At 44.4% G+C, this 18,779-nt stretch overlaps 2 protein-coding genes across 2 annotated transcripts; both read left to right on the top strand.

Moving 5' to 3' along the window:
• Nucleotides 1–221: 221 nt before the first annotated feature.
• On the top strand, nt 222–12,614 carry LOC124679028 (probable UDP-N-acetylglucosamine--peptide N-acetylglucosaminyltransferase SEC; the record flags this gene model as incomplete). Its single annotated transcript, XM_047214859.1, is given in 28 exon segments — nt 222–281; nt 2,596–2,741; nt 2,818–2,916; nt 3,013–3,063; nt 4,345–4,461; nt 4,535–4,591; nt 4,699–4,818; nt 7,237–7,299; nt 7,385–7,463; nt 8,016–8,125; nt 8,212–8,265; nt 8,341–8,408; nt 8,495–8,597; nt 8,769–8,971; nt 9,094–9,190; nt 9,461–9,532; nt 9,643–9,719; nt 9,812–9,928; nt 10,009–10,093; nt 10,167–10,334; nt 10,737–10,847; nt 10,950–11,036; nt 11,115–11,242; nt 11,324–11,406; nt 11,526–11,631; nt 11,737–11,883; nt 11,960–12,080; nt 12,189–12,614. Coding segments are annotated over 28 exon segments (2,843 nt in total), but the record flags the coding sequence as incomplete, so codon positions are not given.
• Nucleotides 12,615–15,052: 2,438 nt separating this feature from the next.
• Nucleotides 15,053–15,551, top strand: LOC124670129 (cysteine proteinase inhibitor 10-like). The gene has a single exon (XM_047206632.1). The coding sequence runs from the start codon at nt 15,053–15,055 to the stop codon at nt 15,476–15,478; it is 426 nt and encodes a 141-aa protein (XP_047062588.1). The 3' UTR covers nt 15,479–15,551.
• The last annotated feature ends 3,228 nt before the right edge of the window (nt 15,552–18,779 follow it).

An 18,779-nucleotide genomic window follows, 5' to 3' on the forward strand; every position in this document is an offset into this window, starting at 1 on the left:
CAATTCCCCAATCGCCGCGAACGGAGGCGTCCCCGTCCGCGTCCATCCCACCACTCCCCAAAACCTCTCGCGCCCGCGCGAGAATTCGGGCCAGGGCGCTCTTGGCCGCCGGATCTAGGGTTTCCTCGCGATGCTCTCGCTGCGCAGCGACGCGCGCCACCTGGCGGCGCCGGTGGTTCGCGGCCGGGATGACGCGTGGGCCGGGATCAGCGCCGGGCCGGCGCCGGCGCTCCTGCTGCCGCCGGTGTCCGTGGACGCCAGGACCAAGCAACTAGTCGCCGGTGAGTACCTCCGCTGATCCCAAAGTTTCCGCTTTTGGGACTTATCGCTGCTTAGTTAGTGGAGATTCTTGCGGGCACGGAAGTTCGTCTTTAGATTTGTGATCGCTACCTTTGCCAGGAAGGTTCTTTTTCCTTTCTTTCTTCTGTTATATGGCGTGAATGGTCTCAAAACTCAATTTTGTTTGTGGAGAATTGAGCTCTGCTTGTTTAAAGTTTGCTTAGTTCATGGTGTGTTGGGATTTATAGGAATCGGTGAACTATCGAGTCATTATTAACCTGATGGGGACTACTAGCCTATCTGCTGGTTGAGATTGCTTTGGTTATCTAAGTAGGTCCTCATACCCATTTCTGTGCGTATCAAGTTAGGTAAATAGGCACAAGTTGAATACTCAACACGCTTCTCAGGCAGGGCTGTAGATAAATAAAATCTGAACGATTTATCAAATCAGATGACAAAGTGCTGAACTAATCATTTCTGTGCGCTTTGATCATTGGCAATTGACTTTCTATCTTGTTTTTTAGTGAAATCCAAGCATCTAAAACTATTTGCATCCATTGCAAAAGGGAGAGCTACTATCTCCATCGGGAGAAAGTACAACACCTCTTTTTTTTTCATCCAACCCACTACTCCTTAAGCGTTTATGGTCCGTACAGTTGATGCAACGTCAGCATATTTCGATGGTTTCTGGGCCCGAGACCATAGCTAGATTGGCGGTGTGGAAAGCCCATGCGCTCAACATGTCGAGTGACGATGTGCAGTGGTGGGCTCACTTACTTCACCTCATTTGAGTCACTCCTTTATGATTAAAACATTTTTTCAATGCTTTAATATGACTATTCACGAGGCATTTTTTTGTCCTTTTACACACAGGCCACAAAAAATGTTGTTTTTTAATTCGTGAAACCATGTTTGCCAACATAGAATATACGGATGTACACACGAATTTGTTGGCATTTTAAAATGTATGTTTTAGGCATTTTTGTAACGGTTGCATCTGCACCTATGAGCCAAAGCACCGCCTCCTCAAGACTATCAAGAGAAAACCAGAAAGCAGACTTTCCAAGTCTGGGCAGATACACATGTAAGAGAACCAATGCGTGTGTAGAACTTACCACCAGCTTGTGTTGATGAAGTGAGAAGGGTGTGTTTGCCGGCACGTTAATGTGGCGGCCTGCGGTGGGAGGTGGATGCCACCTAAGTGTCAATCCATGGAGGGACCTAAGATGCCTAGACTGTTGTTAAGATGGTTGCTTTCCATTGGGAATTTGAGTGATGCAACGTCGTGATCTGATCCAATTGATACCGTAGTGGCAAACGTTTTGGCAACATAGAAATCATGTATGCATCTGAGTCTTAGTGAAGCACTCTAGGGGTCCCTACACTGAAAGCGTGAACCATACAAAATTTGTTAGACCTGACCAAGAGGGATTTGCATAACGTGGAATGAAATAGTCAGCTTTGTGGACGCGGGAGATGTTTTTCTTACGTTGAGCAATAAAATGCATGGCGGTTCACTAACCTCCGTGTCAAATTTGTATGCAATTACAGTTAAAGCATGTTCCTTCTCCTGTTTAGGAGAACAACTATCAGTTTTGATCGTTCCAAGACATCGGTGCAGGTGTCTCTTGGTAGCAATGCTTCCAAACTATAAGTTGCATGCGTTCTTTCAGTTTAAGAGGCTATGTTTTACAACTCCAGATGTTCTTATAATTTATCTGATGGCTATTGTTTCAAAAATGATGTGGCTCAATATGTATTCAGCATTATAAGTCAGTTTCAAGATAACCATCCCCTTTCCACTATTTTTAGTATTTATTAAATGTAATTCACCCTTTAAATTAGGGATTTGTGGCCTGTGGATGGTAGGCAAATTTTGTGTTGTAATACAATATTTTGTTGGTGTTCTGTCGTGAGTAATGAAGGTTTTGTGCGAAATTTCATTTTTCCCCATAGATCGTGTCGGGCACTTTTTTGAAGTCATGAGTGTGACGTTCAGAGAACTGTAATTGTATTGCAAGATTTACAATTCCGAGTCACATTATTTTGGCTTCTGCATTAGTATGCTGTCTTGGTGGAGGCAACTTGGCGTACCTTATTAGAAATATGAACCTATTGGAGTGTACGTGTTGCATTGTGTGAAATTAAGTAGTACGCTTATGTAAATGAATACCCATGTTGAAATTGACAATTTGATATAGATTATACACCTTCCCAGCTATCATAGACAAAGCCAGCATGTGGACTTTACCTTCTAATCCCTACTCGTTTTTTAAATATTTTAACTGCGTTATCTTGTTTCTTCAAATGATTTAGTTGATGAAGAGGGGCACTTGGCTCTTGCACATCAGAGCTACAGATCAGGAAAATATAGTCAGGCACTGGAGCATGGAAATGCTGTTTACGAGAAGAACCCACGTCGCACTGATAATCTACTTCTTCTGGGGGCTATTTATTTCCAGGTTAGTACTATTGTGATGCTTTGGCATGTTTTTTTCTACCTTCCAAGTCCACCACTGAAAGTTCTCTCCTTTGTAGCTTCGTGATTATGATCTGTGCATTGCAAAGAATGAAGAGGCCCTGGCTATTGATCCACAATTTGCAGAGTGTTACGGCAACATGGCGAATGCTTGGAAGGTATGTTGAACAGTAGAAAAATTGTTCGAGAAATGGACATGTTTTTGGATGGTCCCTGAAATTCGTGGAGCAATGCGTTTTTAATTTGTCATGCAGGAGAAGGGCGACATTGATCTCGCAATTCGTTACTATTTAACAGCTATTCAGGTGTGTTTGTTTATATTTTCCTAGCTTTAATGTCTTTTATGCTTCATTCTGGTCTTTTGCCCTTAAAGAGCATTGCCTATAATATTCAAATATGACAAGAGCCCCTCTTATGTTGTTATTTTCGTTCTAGCCATTGAATAATTTTCCGAGTCTGCAACATTTTCACTGCAGTTCTTTGTCCAGAACTGCAGTTCACTGATCTCTCAGGCTGTAGAGTTCACGTAACAGCCTTATCATGTCCGACCATTTCAGTCTGGTTCTGATTAGTGACAATTAGAAACACCACCGGAGGGGGTTGTCCATGGAAGGTGCATACAAATGCTACGAGTCTCCCCCCTTGCATCACGCTACTCCCTCTGTTTTGCTGTCATATGGACACTGTAGACACCTATTGTTGCAGAAGCCCGCCGGTGTGACTGAAATAGTTTACTGATTTTGGTGTGGACTAAATGATTTACCAAATATAAAGGCTATCTCATCTAACAGAACCAATGAACAACAATAGTTCAGCAATAATCATTATCAAGAACTAAGAAATCGGCAAAAACACTTCTTGGGACAGAACCAGTTAACCAAGAATTATCAAACAATCAAGAATCCCTCAGTAACCAAGAATTTCCAAGAACCATATAAAACAACCAAAAATTGACCTAGAAGAGGATTGTCGTCAAGTATCCAAGCTGTCTTGGCCAAAGCTGACAAGGTCCATGGCTGGATGATGAGATGCGTGAAGGCAAGCATGGCACGCTTGGCCACCCTCCATGCCTGGCTTGTCAGATCCGCGTAAGGGTACTCAGCAGCTCAGTAACGACATGTGGTATCCCTACCTTCAGTGAACTAAACTATCGGTTGGGAGTTTTATGATCCACAGTGCAATTTGCTCTCATTTCTGTGAAGATGTTCCCTATTTTTAAATTTAGAGAGTTAAGTACTTCACGATTACACAGATTGGTATCCCTACCTTCAGTGAACTAAACTATTGGTTGGGAGTTTTATGATCCACAGTGCAATTTGCTCTCATTTCTGTGAAGATGTTCACTATTTTTAAATTTAGAGAGTTAAGTACTTAACAATTACACATATTTTTTCATGACCACCAGCGGTGCTAATTGGCCCTCTAGTACACTGGTATGCCTGATGTGGCCAGTGCACACAATTGGCCCCTGCTCTTTGTTCTTTTAGTCCAATAAAATTTATATCTTTGGCAGTTCCTAAGATGAACTATCAATTGCAAAATTGTGAAAGAGATAGTGGTTTAACTGTGGATTTCTTTTCTCGCAGATACGTCCAGCTTTTTGTGATGCATGGTCAAACCTTGCAAGTGCATATACACGCAAAGGGAGATTGAATGAGGCAGCACAATGCTGTAAACAAGCGCTTGCCCTGAACCCATGTTTGGTATGTGTGTTCAGATGTTACCAGTAATTCTTATTCACTTTATGAGCTGACATTTTGTTATTCTATGATTTAGGTTGATGCACATAGTAATCTAGGGAATCTAATGAAAGCCCAGGGGCGTGTGCAAGAGGTAAGCAAGTCGTGTTCTAAGCTTCGGTAACCAAGTCATGCTCTAATCTTTGGTAACAAGTGGTACCGTTGAATGATCTTTACCATTTCATATGATTGCATCTTCAGGCATACGCTTGCTATCTTGAAGCAATACGAATAGATCCGCAGTTTGCAATTGCTTGGTCAAATCTTGCTGGCCTGTTTATGGAGGTTGGGGACCTCAATAAGGCTATGCAGTATTACAAGGTAAATATCACATCGGCGTGGGCTTGAAATGAGAAATATCTACTTGTATGTGTATTATAAGAATGCTTCAACCGGAATTGTATATACATCAGGTCAATGTATTTGAACACATGAAATTTATGTTGCTACCTTGTTTGGTTAATAAAGTTTGAGCGCTAGTTCATTACCATAGACTTAAATGTTAAGGAGTGGTAAGAAGAGTATAATATTTACTGGCATTTAGTCTATGTGGGTGGTCAAACAATCGAGTTTGTTGGTGATATATCATTGAGTGATGACATCATGGGCTCTACCTGCCTTTTTGAGTTTGTTAATTGCGAAAAATAATCTGTAGGTCTGTGCTGGCATTTGATGCTGTGAGTAACCTGACGTACAAATGGACTAGTACTAGTTCAACTGCTTGCTGTTTCTTTACTGGATCTTCATATTTAAAAAGTACATATCAAACTCAGGGCCATTACAGGTTTTCAACAACTGAACACAGCGAACAAGCCGAAATTCCAGATGTAAAAAGAATAGGAAGAACAGTTTCTAGGGGCTTCTCCCCACCGAAATCCATAAACCGGCTTCTCCATAAGCCTAAACTAAAAAAAAATACCCCTTAGACTCTTATGAAGTTTCCAAGTGCCACTGAGATGAGTGCCTCGTGAAAGAAGATAACTTTAGTGCGAAGGTGAAATGAAAGAGATCATGCTTACTATACTCTTCTTGGTCTTATCCTGTGCACGATTATGGTTACAACTGTAGAACCTTAAACCATTTAGGTTTTTCCTGGATACTTTGTATAATTCTTCGAGATACCCTCAACGGGGCACACTGGTGTTGGGAACAGATGATGGCCATTTTTTAAAAATGCTGGTAATGTGATATGGTAACATTATAAAAGAAAAAAAAAACAGATATTGCTTTGAAGTATATGGTCCCATCGATTGCCATTATCATACCTATTCCTGCTAAAAGTCCTAAATGAAAATTGCTTTTAGGTTTGCCCATTAGTATATAAACATTCTGTAGATTGATGACATTAGTTTGATTGCGAAATATGCTTTCATGGTGTAATTTTTTTATCATTTATAATAACACGCTGAGCTATCGAAGTAGTGTAGTTGAAACTGAAAATACAGAAAATATAGTTTTTGTTCGGAAGAAATTACCGTGTGTGGTCAGGCCCAACCGTGTTGTTCTTTTTCACCCTTTCTTTGTTTATTTCTCCTTAATCCGGACAAGTCCTGTTTTCTTCCCCGGGGGAAAGGCCCTTTTAACTGTTTCCAACACCCATACAGAAGTGACTGCACTTTCCTCTTGCACTTCATTCTCATAACTGCACAATACTGCAATCATCCTGATTTCTTGAGCATACCAATCCCTTAGTCATCCTTGCACTACATATGCTTGGCTCAAGGAATGAGCCTCACTTAGCTAGGGGAGTGGATGTACAACCCAGCCACCCAGGTTCAAGTCCCCGCTGATTTGAATTTGGGTTCTTATTATTTGTAAAAAAAACTCTGCTGCGTGGGTCTCCCCCACCGCTTTCCTTAAAAAACATTTGCTTGGCCCCACCAATATTTGACCGTGGTCGGCACTAAGTAAGCAGATCACTGATGACACTCTGCATCGTGTAGATTTGACCTTGATATAAAGAAATGTAGCTTCTTGGCAGCAACAGCTAATACTCTTCGAGTGCATTATCCGTGAGTTTCTTGTGGTATGCTGCTGTATCATAGATGTATTTTACCCTTTCAAGAGTTTTTTATTCCCTCGTACATACCGGATAAATGATATTCTCCTGAGGCATATTGATGGTGTTCTGATGGGATTTTAGTCCCTGATATGGATACAGTACATCAAGTTCTGTAACGTGTTTGTATTGCACTTCCTTATGTGATATGCAATCTTTTTTCTTGGTGTATTCATGGGCATGAAACCAAAATGATTTAGTTTTTGGAAAATGTAGTATGTAGAGTTCTAGTACCAACCCTTTTAAAATTTAATGTCAAATTAATATTGAAAGAAACAAAAAAGAGAAGTAATGGTGGCATTTGTTTTTTACTATGTTTTTTATTTTCCATTTAATTATCATGTGTTTGAAATTCTCATATTTGTTACCCTCATATATAGTGAATTTGAATCTTAAATTTTACATTAGTGGAGTAAATTGACTAACTCCATGCTTAGATTTTTGGGTGAATTTTCTTGTTCATGAACGCCTTAACCAAACACAGTTGCATGATTGCGGCAAACGGTGATTGCATAGCAAGTGTTGCCTGTATGTATTGTAGCTCCATATGTTGCATGCTTGTTATATCCTCACAAAATAGATGGTTGATTTTCTTTAACCTTCCTGACTATAATTCTGATGGTTATGTCCAACGATTTATGTGGTACCATTGCTGTTATTTTTGTTTAAAAATCTTGCAGGAAGCTGTTAAACTTAAGCCATCTTTTGCTGATGCACATCTTAACCAAGGGAATGTGTACAAGGTGAGTCTTCTGAACTATGGCAGTAGCTTATGGCCTGAGAAGTTGTCAGCAATTGGTTATGGAGCAAATGTTTTGGCTTGTCTAGGCTATGGGAATGCTACAGGAGGCAATTGCTTGTTATCAGCGTGCTTTGCAGGCTCGCCCCGACTATGCAATGGCTTATGGTACGCAGTCTTTCTTTACTCTGTGTATGCAAGGATGTATGGTAGGTTTGGTTTGTGTCCAACAACTACAATGCTAATTGTTGACAAATCAGAATGGTCAACTTTTCTTGTTCATAAACCAAATGAATAACATTTTTTTAATTTAATTATTGGCAAGAAATTCTAGTCCCACTTGCCATGGCGAAGGAATTTGGCTGCTGATTGTTGAATCATACAAGGAGACATCCAAAAGTAGCTAGAATAATGTCAGGCAAACTTAATTATAGTCAATTACCAAACAGGTATAGATTTCATTAGCTGTGGCTGAAACCTAGCACGATAGCTGTTGGATACTAACTAAAACCTACCATTAGTCCTTTCTCTTAGGATCTTGCAAATTTTGTGACTGTAAATACTAATGTAGTGACATTTTCCCTCTCGAGTCCATTTCTTTAGATGTTCATCATCGATGAGATATGTACAAGCTGACAAGAGAATGGTCCTTTCTTTACCTTCAAAGTAGAGCCTTAGTATACCTCGTAATGCAAAGGGCGGGGGGACATTTTCATGCAGGTAATCTTGCTACTATCTACTATGAGCAACGCCAGCTCGATATGGCAATTCACTGTTACAGTCAAGCTCTACTGTGTGACCCTCGGTTTGTGGAAGCATACAATAACATGGTAAGTTCATGAAGTAGTCTCCGTTCATAACTGATTGCGACAATAGTTATGTGGGTAACTTGGTTAACATTGTCTATCTTTGATAGGGTAATGCACTTAAAGATGCTGGGAGAGTAGAAGAGGCAATTAATTGCTTCCAAGTATGGTGTACTTCATTGCTGTGATTTCCACATTTTGTTCTAGTTCCAACCCATTCACTCTTTTTTGGGGCGCAGTCGTGCCTTATGTTGCAGGCAAACCATCCACAGGCTCTTACTAACCTTGGAAATATCTACATGGAGTGGTAGGATTCTCATACTTCGTAATCTTTGATACCCCACAACTTTGATGTGCTTTTACTATGCATACTAAAATAAAATCGCATCGCAGGAACATGATAAGTGCGGCTGCTTCATTCTACAAAGCTGCAATTGCTGTTACATCTGGGTTGTCTTCTCCACTCAACAATTTGGCAGTCATATACAAGCAGCAGGTACTAGCTTCAAGATTTTGTTCTGTATAGTTTTGTAGAGGATACACTTATTACTTTTGTTGTTTGACATGTTTTTTGCATGCTTAATTTTCCACCCAGATTTTAGTTAGAACGTGTGCAGTCACATGTGTGTTTTTTTTCCTGATATTCTTTTTTCTTTGTGTGTATCAGGGAAGCTATGCTGATGCTATTGCATGTTACACCGAAGTACTTCGTATCGATCCTACTGCAGCTGATGCACTAGTTAATAGAGGAAACACATTTAAGGAGTTCGGAAGGGTAGCTGAGGCAATTCAGGATTACGTACAGGCCGTGACAATCAGGCCAACAATGGCGGAAGCTCACGCGAACTTAGCCTCGGCTTATAAAGATAGGTACTACTCCGTATTTAGCAATCAAGATAATTTACAGTTTTGGTATAACCATCTGGTTTTTATTTTGGCCTTATGTTTCTAGTTTGAGTTTAATCTTGTGAAATGTGATCTTTACCCTATAGTGGACATCAAGAAGCAGCTATAGCTAGCTATAAACAAGCTCTTTGTCTCCGTCCTGATTTTCCAGAAGTAACGTGCAACCTTCTGCATACTCTACAGGTAAGATCTATTCCACATTTACAGAAGCATACGATCATATATGAAAATTGCTGCACTCCTCACGTATTTATCAAGACCACAAGAGCTAATTTTATACCTTTACTCAGCCGATTTGTTAAAACTGAAGTGCATACGATATATTTTGTCATGTACAAAATTATCATGTATTTTGGATATTTCATGTTCAATGTGCCCAGAATGCAAGCTCATTGCAGCTATGACCAGTAAAAGACAGTAATTAAAAATTGCTACATGTTTGTTTCACTGCAGAGTGTTTGTGACTGGGAAAACAGAGAGACTATGTTCCATGAGGTTGAAGATATAATCAAACGGCAGATTAAGGTGCCCATTTTTGATAAATTTCATTTCGTAAAGTAATGGTTGGAATAAGATAAAGCTTAAATAATGGAAATATCCCGAGTCATGACGAGCTTTGGTTATTGTTCAAATAGATGTCACTTCTGCCAAGTGTGCAGCCATTTCATGCTATTGCTTATCCTATTGATCCATTGCTCGCCTTGGAAATCAGGTATACATCCGCTTAGCTCTTACTATGCTGCTATTTGCACCATTGGTGGTATTTTCTACTTTGTTGTTTACAATGTATATTTTGCTTTGCAGCCGCAAATATGCAGTCCAGTGCTCGTTGATTGCTTCGCGCTTTGGGTTGCCACCATTTGTCCACCCATCCCCTTTACCTATCAGAGCAGAGGGTAAACATGGTCGACTCAGGATTGGGTACGTACCTAAAGTAAGCTCTATCATATTTGCTGGGCACCATCAACAACTGTCTAATAGACATCTCATGGATTTTGCAGATATGTTAGTAGTGATTTTGGTAATCATCCTCTTTCCCATCTCATGGGTTCAGTATTTGGAATGCATGACCGTGGCAATGTTGAGGTGGTTCACTAATCTTTGTTCTCTTGCACCTGAAGGATATATTGTATCAATAACTCATCAATTGGTATGTCAGGTTTTTTGCTATGCGTTGAGTCAAAATGATGGTACTGAATGGAGACAGCGTATCCAAGCTGAGGCAGAGCATTTCATCGATGTGTCTGCCATGACGTCAGATGTGATCGCGAAAATGATAAATGAAGACAAAATACAAATTTTAATCAATCTTAATGGCTACACAAAGGCAATGCTTAGACTTCTCCTTTCCATGGCCTGTCATCCAGTTTCTCATGCTCACTTCTGTTTGCCTGTACTTTTATTTGCATGCATTATATTCCGTCCATTCCAAATTAATTGACGCAGCTTTGGTCAGATTTGGTATAGATACGCATGTATCTAGACACGATTTATTCAGTAGGTTTGTTCATTTTGAAAAAAAAACTGTGTCAACTAATTTGGAACTGAGGGATTATATCTATATTGGGGTTATTGGGTGGTATATTCTGTTCTTCAAGTTGTTAGGTAGTATCACTAAACATCTTGAAACATGCAATCAACTGTGTTTTTAAAGCTTTGTGGGCGCTCAAGAAGCTGTTGTTTGATTTTATTAACTTGTCATTCTGCTCTATGCATTTAACTTAAACAGGGTGCAAGGAATGAAATTTTTGCTATGCAACCAGCACCTATTCAAGTCTCATACATGGGGTTCCCAGGGACTACGGGTGCTTCTTACATAGACTACTTGGTCACTGATGAGGTCTGAATTGTTCTAGTAATATTCTGACTTTTGATGCCCATTAGTTTCTTGCTTAGGTGCACTTAATTGACCTTTTTTTATATTGTTTAACAATCTTTGCAGTTTGTTTCTCCAACTCGCTATGCACATATATACTCCGAAAAGCTCGTTCATCTCCCACACTGCTACTTTGTCAATGACTACAAGCAGGTTCACTTCATATTGCACTATGTTATTTTTTGCTTTCTTTCATTATAATGTTGTTTCTGACTATGGCTACTATACCAGAAAAATTGTGATGTCTTAAGTCCCGTGTGCCCGCATAAAAGATCAGATTATGGGTTACCTGAGGATAAGTTCATCTTTGCATGCTTTAATCAGCTTTATAAGATGGATCCAGAAATATTTGATACATGGTAACTTCAATCACCTGTACTTCCCTGCGCAGTTTGTCTACATAGATTCATACATTAATGTTTGTTGTCTCTGTTTTGAAGGTGTAATATTGTCAAACGTGTTCCAAACAGTGTGTTGTGGCTCTTAAGGTTTCCAGCCACTGGTGAAATGAGAGTAAAAGCGCGTAAGCAGATTAAATATTTCTTTGTTGCCTGAGCTTTTCATCTATAAAAGAAGAATCACATGAGCCAACTGATTTTTTTTTTTAAAATATCTATAATACCGGAGTACTATTTTATACAGATGCTGCTGCAAGAGGAGTGAGCCCTGATCAGATCATATTCACAGATGTTGCCATGAAACATGAGCATATCCGAAGAAGTGAATTAGCAGATCTTTTTCTTGACACGTATGCACTTAACCATCTGTTTCATTTGTTCTGCATGATATAAGCACATCAGTTCAAACTGATTCCTGGTACATATTATGGGTCTCTGAACTTTCTGCATAACAGGCCCCTTTGCAATGCACACACAACCGGTACTGATATTCTATGGGCTGGCTTGCCGATGATCACACTTCCACTAGAGAAAATGGCAACCAGAGTAGCTGGTTCCCTCTGTTTAGCGACTGGGCTTGGAGATGAGATGATAGTTAACAAGTAAGCATTAATTAGAATCTCTTAATGCACTCGTGGGTGGTATGTACATTATTTACCCTTCCTTCTCTGATTGTAGCATGAAGGAGTATGAAAACAGAGCAGTTGAACTGGCAACAAACCCGGCAAAACTCCAAGCACTGACTAATAAGCTTAAAGAAGTCCGTCTAACATGTCCATTATTTGATACGGCTCGATGGGTACGTGATTTGTTCACAAATTCAGAATGTTCCTGTTTGATAGCCGCCATGTTTTCATTTTCGTCTGGGCAATGATTTTTTACCAGCTCTTCTCGTGAACTGTTTCAGGTTCGGAATCTTGATAGGGCGTACTTCAAGATGTGGAACCTTTATTGCGCTGGCCGCCATCCGGAGCCGTTTAAGGTAAAGGAAGACGACAACGAGTTCCCATATGACAGATGAGTGGCGTGAAATCTCGGCTGTGTAGATAAAAGCAGAGTTGTAACATAGTCTTATGTCAGTAACTCGTATGTCTGCGCCCTGTCCTGTACTATCTCGTGTGGAGTCCTACATATGTACCCAAGAGAGAGTCATTTAGGTTTAGTCATCTATTTATGTGTGCCAACAAAAAATTATAGTTTTGTTGGTACCTGATTGTTGTACTATCAACCCGAGCTTCTGCCTTGACAGGATGTTGGTTAAACTTAGCTGCAAGTCTGAAACGGATACAAGATCAGTATTTTAAAATCAAATATCATCAATTGGTGTGGCTTTGATTGTGTCCAATCCGTGCTCGTTTTGATGGTTTACCGATAAGAGTAAGCGTGTGGATGCTGTTGCCCTACCCTGCAAGGCTATCACATAACCGATCATTGGTATGTGGGAGATGGCAGACGAGGATGGACGAATACATAATTGGATATTTGGATGTTTAGCATGGCATTGGGGCTGAGAAACTATGGGCAACATTTGTCTGGTTTGTGAGTTCAAACTTGCAGGACTAGCAGCTACAGAGTCTTCCAGAGACCTGTGCCGGCATGTCGGAAAAAGATCTTTCATTCTGGACTTTGCTCTCAGTCGAAAATCTAGAATGCTTCCATTCTGGACTCTGTTCACAACAAGTACGTAGTATGATTTCCCCTTCGTACTGTCATAAGAAAAAGGATGCATCCAGTTACTGTATAATTTTTCCCCTTACAGCTCCCTGACTATCATTAGCTTGGAGAAGCAACTCAATTCTGAAGAGGCAAGGACGGCCCAAGTTCCATTTCTTCACTGTCTACACAAGGGAACAAACTGAGCAAGCACGCATAGGTTAGGTCACCCGTGACCGGCGGACCACATGCACTTGCAGAATAATGCAATGCAAATCCTTAGAAACAGGGAATGTCACATGCCGACGGGCCAGCCAAGATCACCCCACGCCTACGTCTCCTATGGATTTAGCATTTCAGCCGGTTCACTAGGTGATGGCGCACTCTTTGGCCTCATTAGTTCTCTTATTAGGGGGTGACTTGCAAGGAACCCCTAACAGTTCCATCCTCACACATCATACCGCTGGCTTACCACAATTCAGTCGGCAAAGCTGTTGCGTACTGCTAAATTTCAGGGACCAGTGCATATTGCACAATCGACAGAAATAGAGGAATTACATGTTTTAGCTCATCATATTCTTCTTCTAAAAAGCATAATGCCTTGCCACACATGCATCTTACTCCCTCCAACTAAAGCCACATCTGCGTGGCACAGATTCATGGAGGTTAGGGCTTGTTTGGTTCAAATGAGTTTTATAGGAATTTTGGAGGATCTATCCTTATGACTATCTCTTATAGAGCTTGTTCGGTTTGTAGGATGTGAAACCATTTTTTTTTTCATATGGTTTACTTCGCATGCAATTTCATATGAAAATTTCTCTTAGTTTCCCCAACCTCATAATATTTTCCCTTATTTCTCTGACAACTATGGCAAACACACAATCCTTCACCATGTTTTTCTTGCAACACAACCAAACAATATGTATTATAACATTAAAGTGTTTTCAATTCCTGAACTTCAACATGTCATGGCATTCTTTTCCTATGTTTTTAAATTTTAACATGTAATTTTCAGATATGCTTTAATTGTGTAGGATTCCCCAATATATGAGCCATTTCAGTTACCCCACATTTCCATAAGGATTTAGACCTGAACACAAACCTTATGCTTTATCCCTCCCTTGGCGTGCATGCTCACGTGCATGTTTGTGTTCCCTTGAGGCCTTGCAAAAAAGTACTCCATAAACTAAAAGTATGACAAGAATTACTCGTTAGAGAACCAACCTGAGGTTGGGTGGTTAGGAGGGTGGTTGTACCCCCAACCCACCAGAGTTCAAACCCCAGGTTTGACATCTGTGTGTCTCATAAAGGCGGAATATTCATTCGGTGGGAGGCGACGTTCCCGGCCGACGCAGGCGCTCGTGGTGACTTCGTCAATTTCAAGATCCAATCCGCCGGCTCAGTCTTCCGGAGGTGCTCATAGGGGTAGGGTGTGCGTGTGTGCGTTCATAGTGGTAGAACTTATATTTGTTTATTTTCTCTGTCTCTGAAACTTTTGTAGCAAAGAAGTCCACAATTAAAGTGTTGTTGCTCTCTTTTGATTTATTTGTTTCTTTGAGGCCTTACGAAAAATATCAGCCATAAATCTCGTGTAACAAAGAGGCCCAAAATTAGAGTGTTGTTGGATGTCACACGAAAAGCATGAAAACATTTACACCAAAACTAAATAAAAATTGAGGTACGTTAGACCCACGGTGCTTCCCTAGAAAACTGAACATGAATTGCATGTTGCAACTAAATCATAGCAAGTAAGCAATTCCTCATCCCGCCCAAACTATGGGATCATAGCAAGTGAGCCTTCTCTTTCCTGAGAAAATTGTACTCCCTCCGTTTCTAAAAAAAGCTTGAAGAACGTCTGTGTTTGTACTATGTTTCTTAAAAAAAAGATTTTGGAGAGAAGTTTACGCGCACCGGAGCGCTGCGTTTGTCGTCACTGCTCACGGAGGCAAGCGGCCGGCCAATCATTCCATATCATCAGCCTTTTTCTTCTTTTGGTTCTTACTACTGTCTACTACTAGCACAAGATTTCCTTCTCCACACTCGGTTCGTCACCAACGCACCGTGCTTATTTATAGGCACCAAGGGTCCAAGAGTTCTCCCCAACACACAGCTGCAACAATGGCCGCCTCCGCCTCCGCCATCTCCCTCCTCCTCCTCGCCACCCTCGCCATCGCCGCCGCCGAAACTACGCAGCCGCTGGCTCATGGCGCGACAGGAGGACGGACAACCATCAAGGACGCGAGCACCAACAAGCTGGTAAAGTCCCTGGGCCGCTTCGCAGTGGCCGAACACAACCGCCGCCTCCGCCACGGCGGCGGGTCAGCTGGCAACGGCGACCCGATCCCGGTCCGGCTGGCGTTCACCGCCGTGGCTGCGGCGCAGAAGCAGGTCGTCTCCGGGGTGAAATACTACCTCAAGGTCATCGCCCGGGAGCGCGGCGCCGGGGCCGGGGGCGACCGGCCGATCGACGCCGTGGTGGTCGTCAAGGCGTGGGTCAAGCCCGAGTCCAGGGAGCTTGTGTCTTTCATGCCTTCTCCCAAATGATTAACGAGCATATCTAGCTCGTGATGGTTCGGTTCTGTAATTTGGGTTGTGCGGCGGTGAACTAGTGATATGTATTAGTAGCCACTGAATAATAAGTAAACATGTGGTTCATGCTTGATCCACGCACACGCATGGCCCTCTGTTCTCTGTTTTTATTTTTTTTCGAAACGCATCACACATGCACACATCTAATCTTGTTACGAAGTTCAGTATATTTTTAAAGAGAAGGCCGTAGCCCTGCCTTAAATTAATAAGGCCGTTGCCGGCAAGTGTTACAGGATGCTGAAGAACAGCTTACAAACATCGATGAACAAGCAAACGAAAGATTACAAAGCAAACAACTTGTCATCAAGGTCATCATCTCAAGGAAGAACCAAAGCGGAGGAGGGACAACGCCATGAAGCTCGCCACCGGGAATCCTGCCACCGTCAAGTCTTGTCGCATCGCAGCCCGAATGCCATCCGCCTCCACTTCCGAAGAAGGTCCCAACCTTCTCGCCCTGGATCGTAGGGCGCCGGACCGTCGGCAAGCGGAGTAGCTCTCCCTAGAGCACGAATGAGCACCAGGGGCATCAAACCAAGGACAAGAACCAGACACGACCACCGCACTCGAAGGACCACAGGCATCGCCGCCGGCCAACGCACCGGCCACCCAAAAGACTTCAGCATCAAGACGGAGATCGCCAGAGAAGACACGGCAAGCGCCGCAACCGCAGACCAGGACACCCACGCAGCACGGACACCTTCCGCCGACCCAAGGCGGCGCCTTCAAGAAGAAACACGACGCCGTGGCGCCGTCGCCGCCCAATCGAAAGATTTGGGTTTTCACCCGGTGCCGGAAGGAAGGAGGGAGGGGGATATACCTCGGCATCGCCTCCAAGGAGGAAGACGGCGTCCGGGACGTCGCCGACGCCGTGACCGCCACCGCCGGCCAAGGATTTCTCCCGGCCAGAGCCCCCTGCCCTGCCACCCCAACCACACCGACGAGAACGCCGGATGACATGGCCTTGGGGTGGGTACCACATGGAATCCGGCCTCCGTCTTCAGATCTGCCACGAGGTCGACGGGGCAACCACCGCGGCCCGAGCACCCTCCACCGCCTCCACGCCGCCCACGCGATCGAGGAGACGGTCCTCAGCATCAGCAAGCGCTCCCCGCCGCCAGGGACCGTGCCGACCTCACCTCGCAGAGGCCGCCGCCTCCGGTGCCCAAGCCCCCACTGGGATGAGCGCTGGTCGACCACGCCCTGACCCGCGGCTGCTCCGGCAGGAGCAAGACGCAGCAGGGGCGCCGACGTCGCGCCCGCTCCGGCACCAGCAGATCCCGCGCGGCGTTCCTCCTCCTATCCCAGATCCCCGCCGCCCCCTTCCTGGGCGTCGCGGCCTTCGACCGGCGGCGCCTCCGGGGGCGACGAGGAGGGGAGATCGAGGCGGGGGGAGCTGGCGGCGGCGGCCTAGGGTTTCGTCCCCCGGTCGCCAGGAGGAAGCGACGCGGGGGAGCGAACCGGTTTTCTTCTCCTTTCCAAGTTCAGTATATTACAATTCACAGATCAAAGATGCGATGTTTCTCATGAGCCCTTTCTCTCCCCCGCTCCCGGTCGCCCCCCGTGGCGGCCTAGGGGCGAAACCCTAGCCATCCCAACCTTCCTCTCCCCCTCTCCCCTCCCTCCCTTGCCGCCGCTGGCGTGCGCCGCCGGGCAAAGCCTGCGCGGTGCCGGCGGCAGCAGGACTTCCCTTACCCGACGCGAGGCGGGCTGTTCGGGGCGGCAGCCTTCCTTGGCGGCGGTGCTTCTCGACGGAGGTCGGCAGAGCTTGGCGTGGCGACGGCAGGCATGCTACGCTAGGGGCGTCCTCTCGCATTTGGAGGCGGTAGTGGGTGGTGGCCCTCGTCTGCAGTGGCCCGTCTGCGGTAGATGGAGGCTGCGCCAACCGGCGGTCTCGGCGTGGTGCGTGGGGCAGCGTTGCCGGCGGAGGACGCGGTTCGTCGGTTTCCAAGTGCTTCGTCTCGCGGCGGTGGCACCCCTACAACTGCTGTCTGGAGCTCCGCCCCCCTCGGCCCATCTAGGCCTCTGCGGGCCGACGCTGTGGTGGTGGCTGTAGGGAGGCGCGGTGGAGGTTGTCGGCCTGACGGCGGCGGGCTAGATCCCACCATCCAGTCCCGTCCGGTGGTGGTCTTGGTGGGCGGTGGTCAGTGCTTTCCACCGCTCCAGCGGCGTCTCCGGTTTGGCTTTCTGCGGTGGTGTGGACATCTGTTTTGCACATCTCCGCGGTTATGCAGGACATTGGGGTCGACGGTTAGGCCAGGAGAAATCCCGCGGACGACGCCGATGCCCGCGGGTGTCGTCTTCCTCTTTGAAGGCGTCGTTGTGGCCCTGATTCTTCTTCCTCACCTCGAGCACCGGGGGAAACCCTTGGTCCGGCTGCCGGAACGGGCGATGACGGCATCACAATGTCGCTTCCTTCTTGAAGGCGTCGCCTTGGTTACTCCTGGAGTCCCTGCGGGTGGTGGTGTCAGCTGCTTGGAGCATGGGCCTCCGAGGCGCAATGTACTCCGTGGATGGTGCTTCTTGGTTGCCGACTTCCTCTGGACTGGTCATGTCCTGCTGTCTACTAGCCGACTTCCTCTAGAGGCTTATGAGTGTATAGTACATTGATTCACGCGTCCCTAGTGTTGTTCTATCGAGGTCTTCATCTTCAGGCGTGACGTGGTTCTGGGACTCTGTGCCCTGCCCCTCGCCATTCTTGGTGGGTGACGGTGCAATGCAAGTCTTTGTTGTTGTGTGTCTTGGGGTTGGTGTTGTAAACCGTGTATTGTGTGGTATGGTGTTGTGTTTAGCTATAGCCTTCCGTGGCGTTGAGTGGAGTTGTAGCCATTCGTGGCATTGTATCGACCATGTTGACCCCTCTTCTATGTGATTGATACACCTTATAGGGTGTATTCTCGAAAAAACAAAGTCAATAATAAATAAACCAGCGAAAACAAAATAAAATAACATACCTATCCACTATGTAATCTGCTAGTGTGCCGCTAGCCATTCTGGCTGCAGATATCCTAAACGACAGTCAACAGTAGCAACATCCAATAACTACTATATTATAGGGCAACCAACATCTTTTTTCCCATAATTTTGAGTTTTATTTTGGATTAACGCTGAGCTTACACGTATGGGTTTTCAATGTTTTGATTTCTGCTGGGTATTCTCTATGTGCAATTTCGTTACCATCTACGAATTATTGTGAGGCTCAGAGTTGACATGCGGCTGACACGTGGGAAATTTTGCTTCCCAAGCCTTCGTTGGCGGG

Source organism: Lolium rigidum, chromosome 7 (genome assembly GCF_022539505.1).
Source record: "Lolium rigidum isolate FL_2022 chromosome 7, APGP_CSIRO_Lrig_0.1, whole genome shotgun sequence".
NCBI classification, from domain to species: domain Eukaryota; kingdom Viridiplantae; phylum Streptophyta; class Magnoliopsida; order Poales; family Poaceae; genus Lolium; species Lolium rigidum.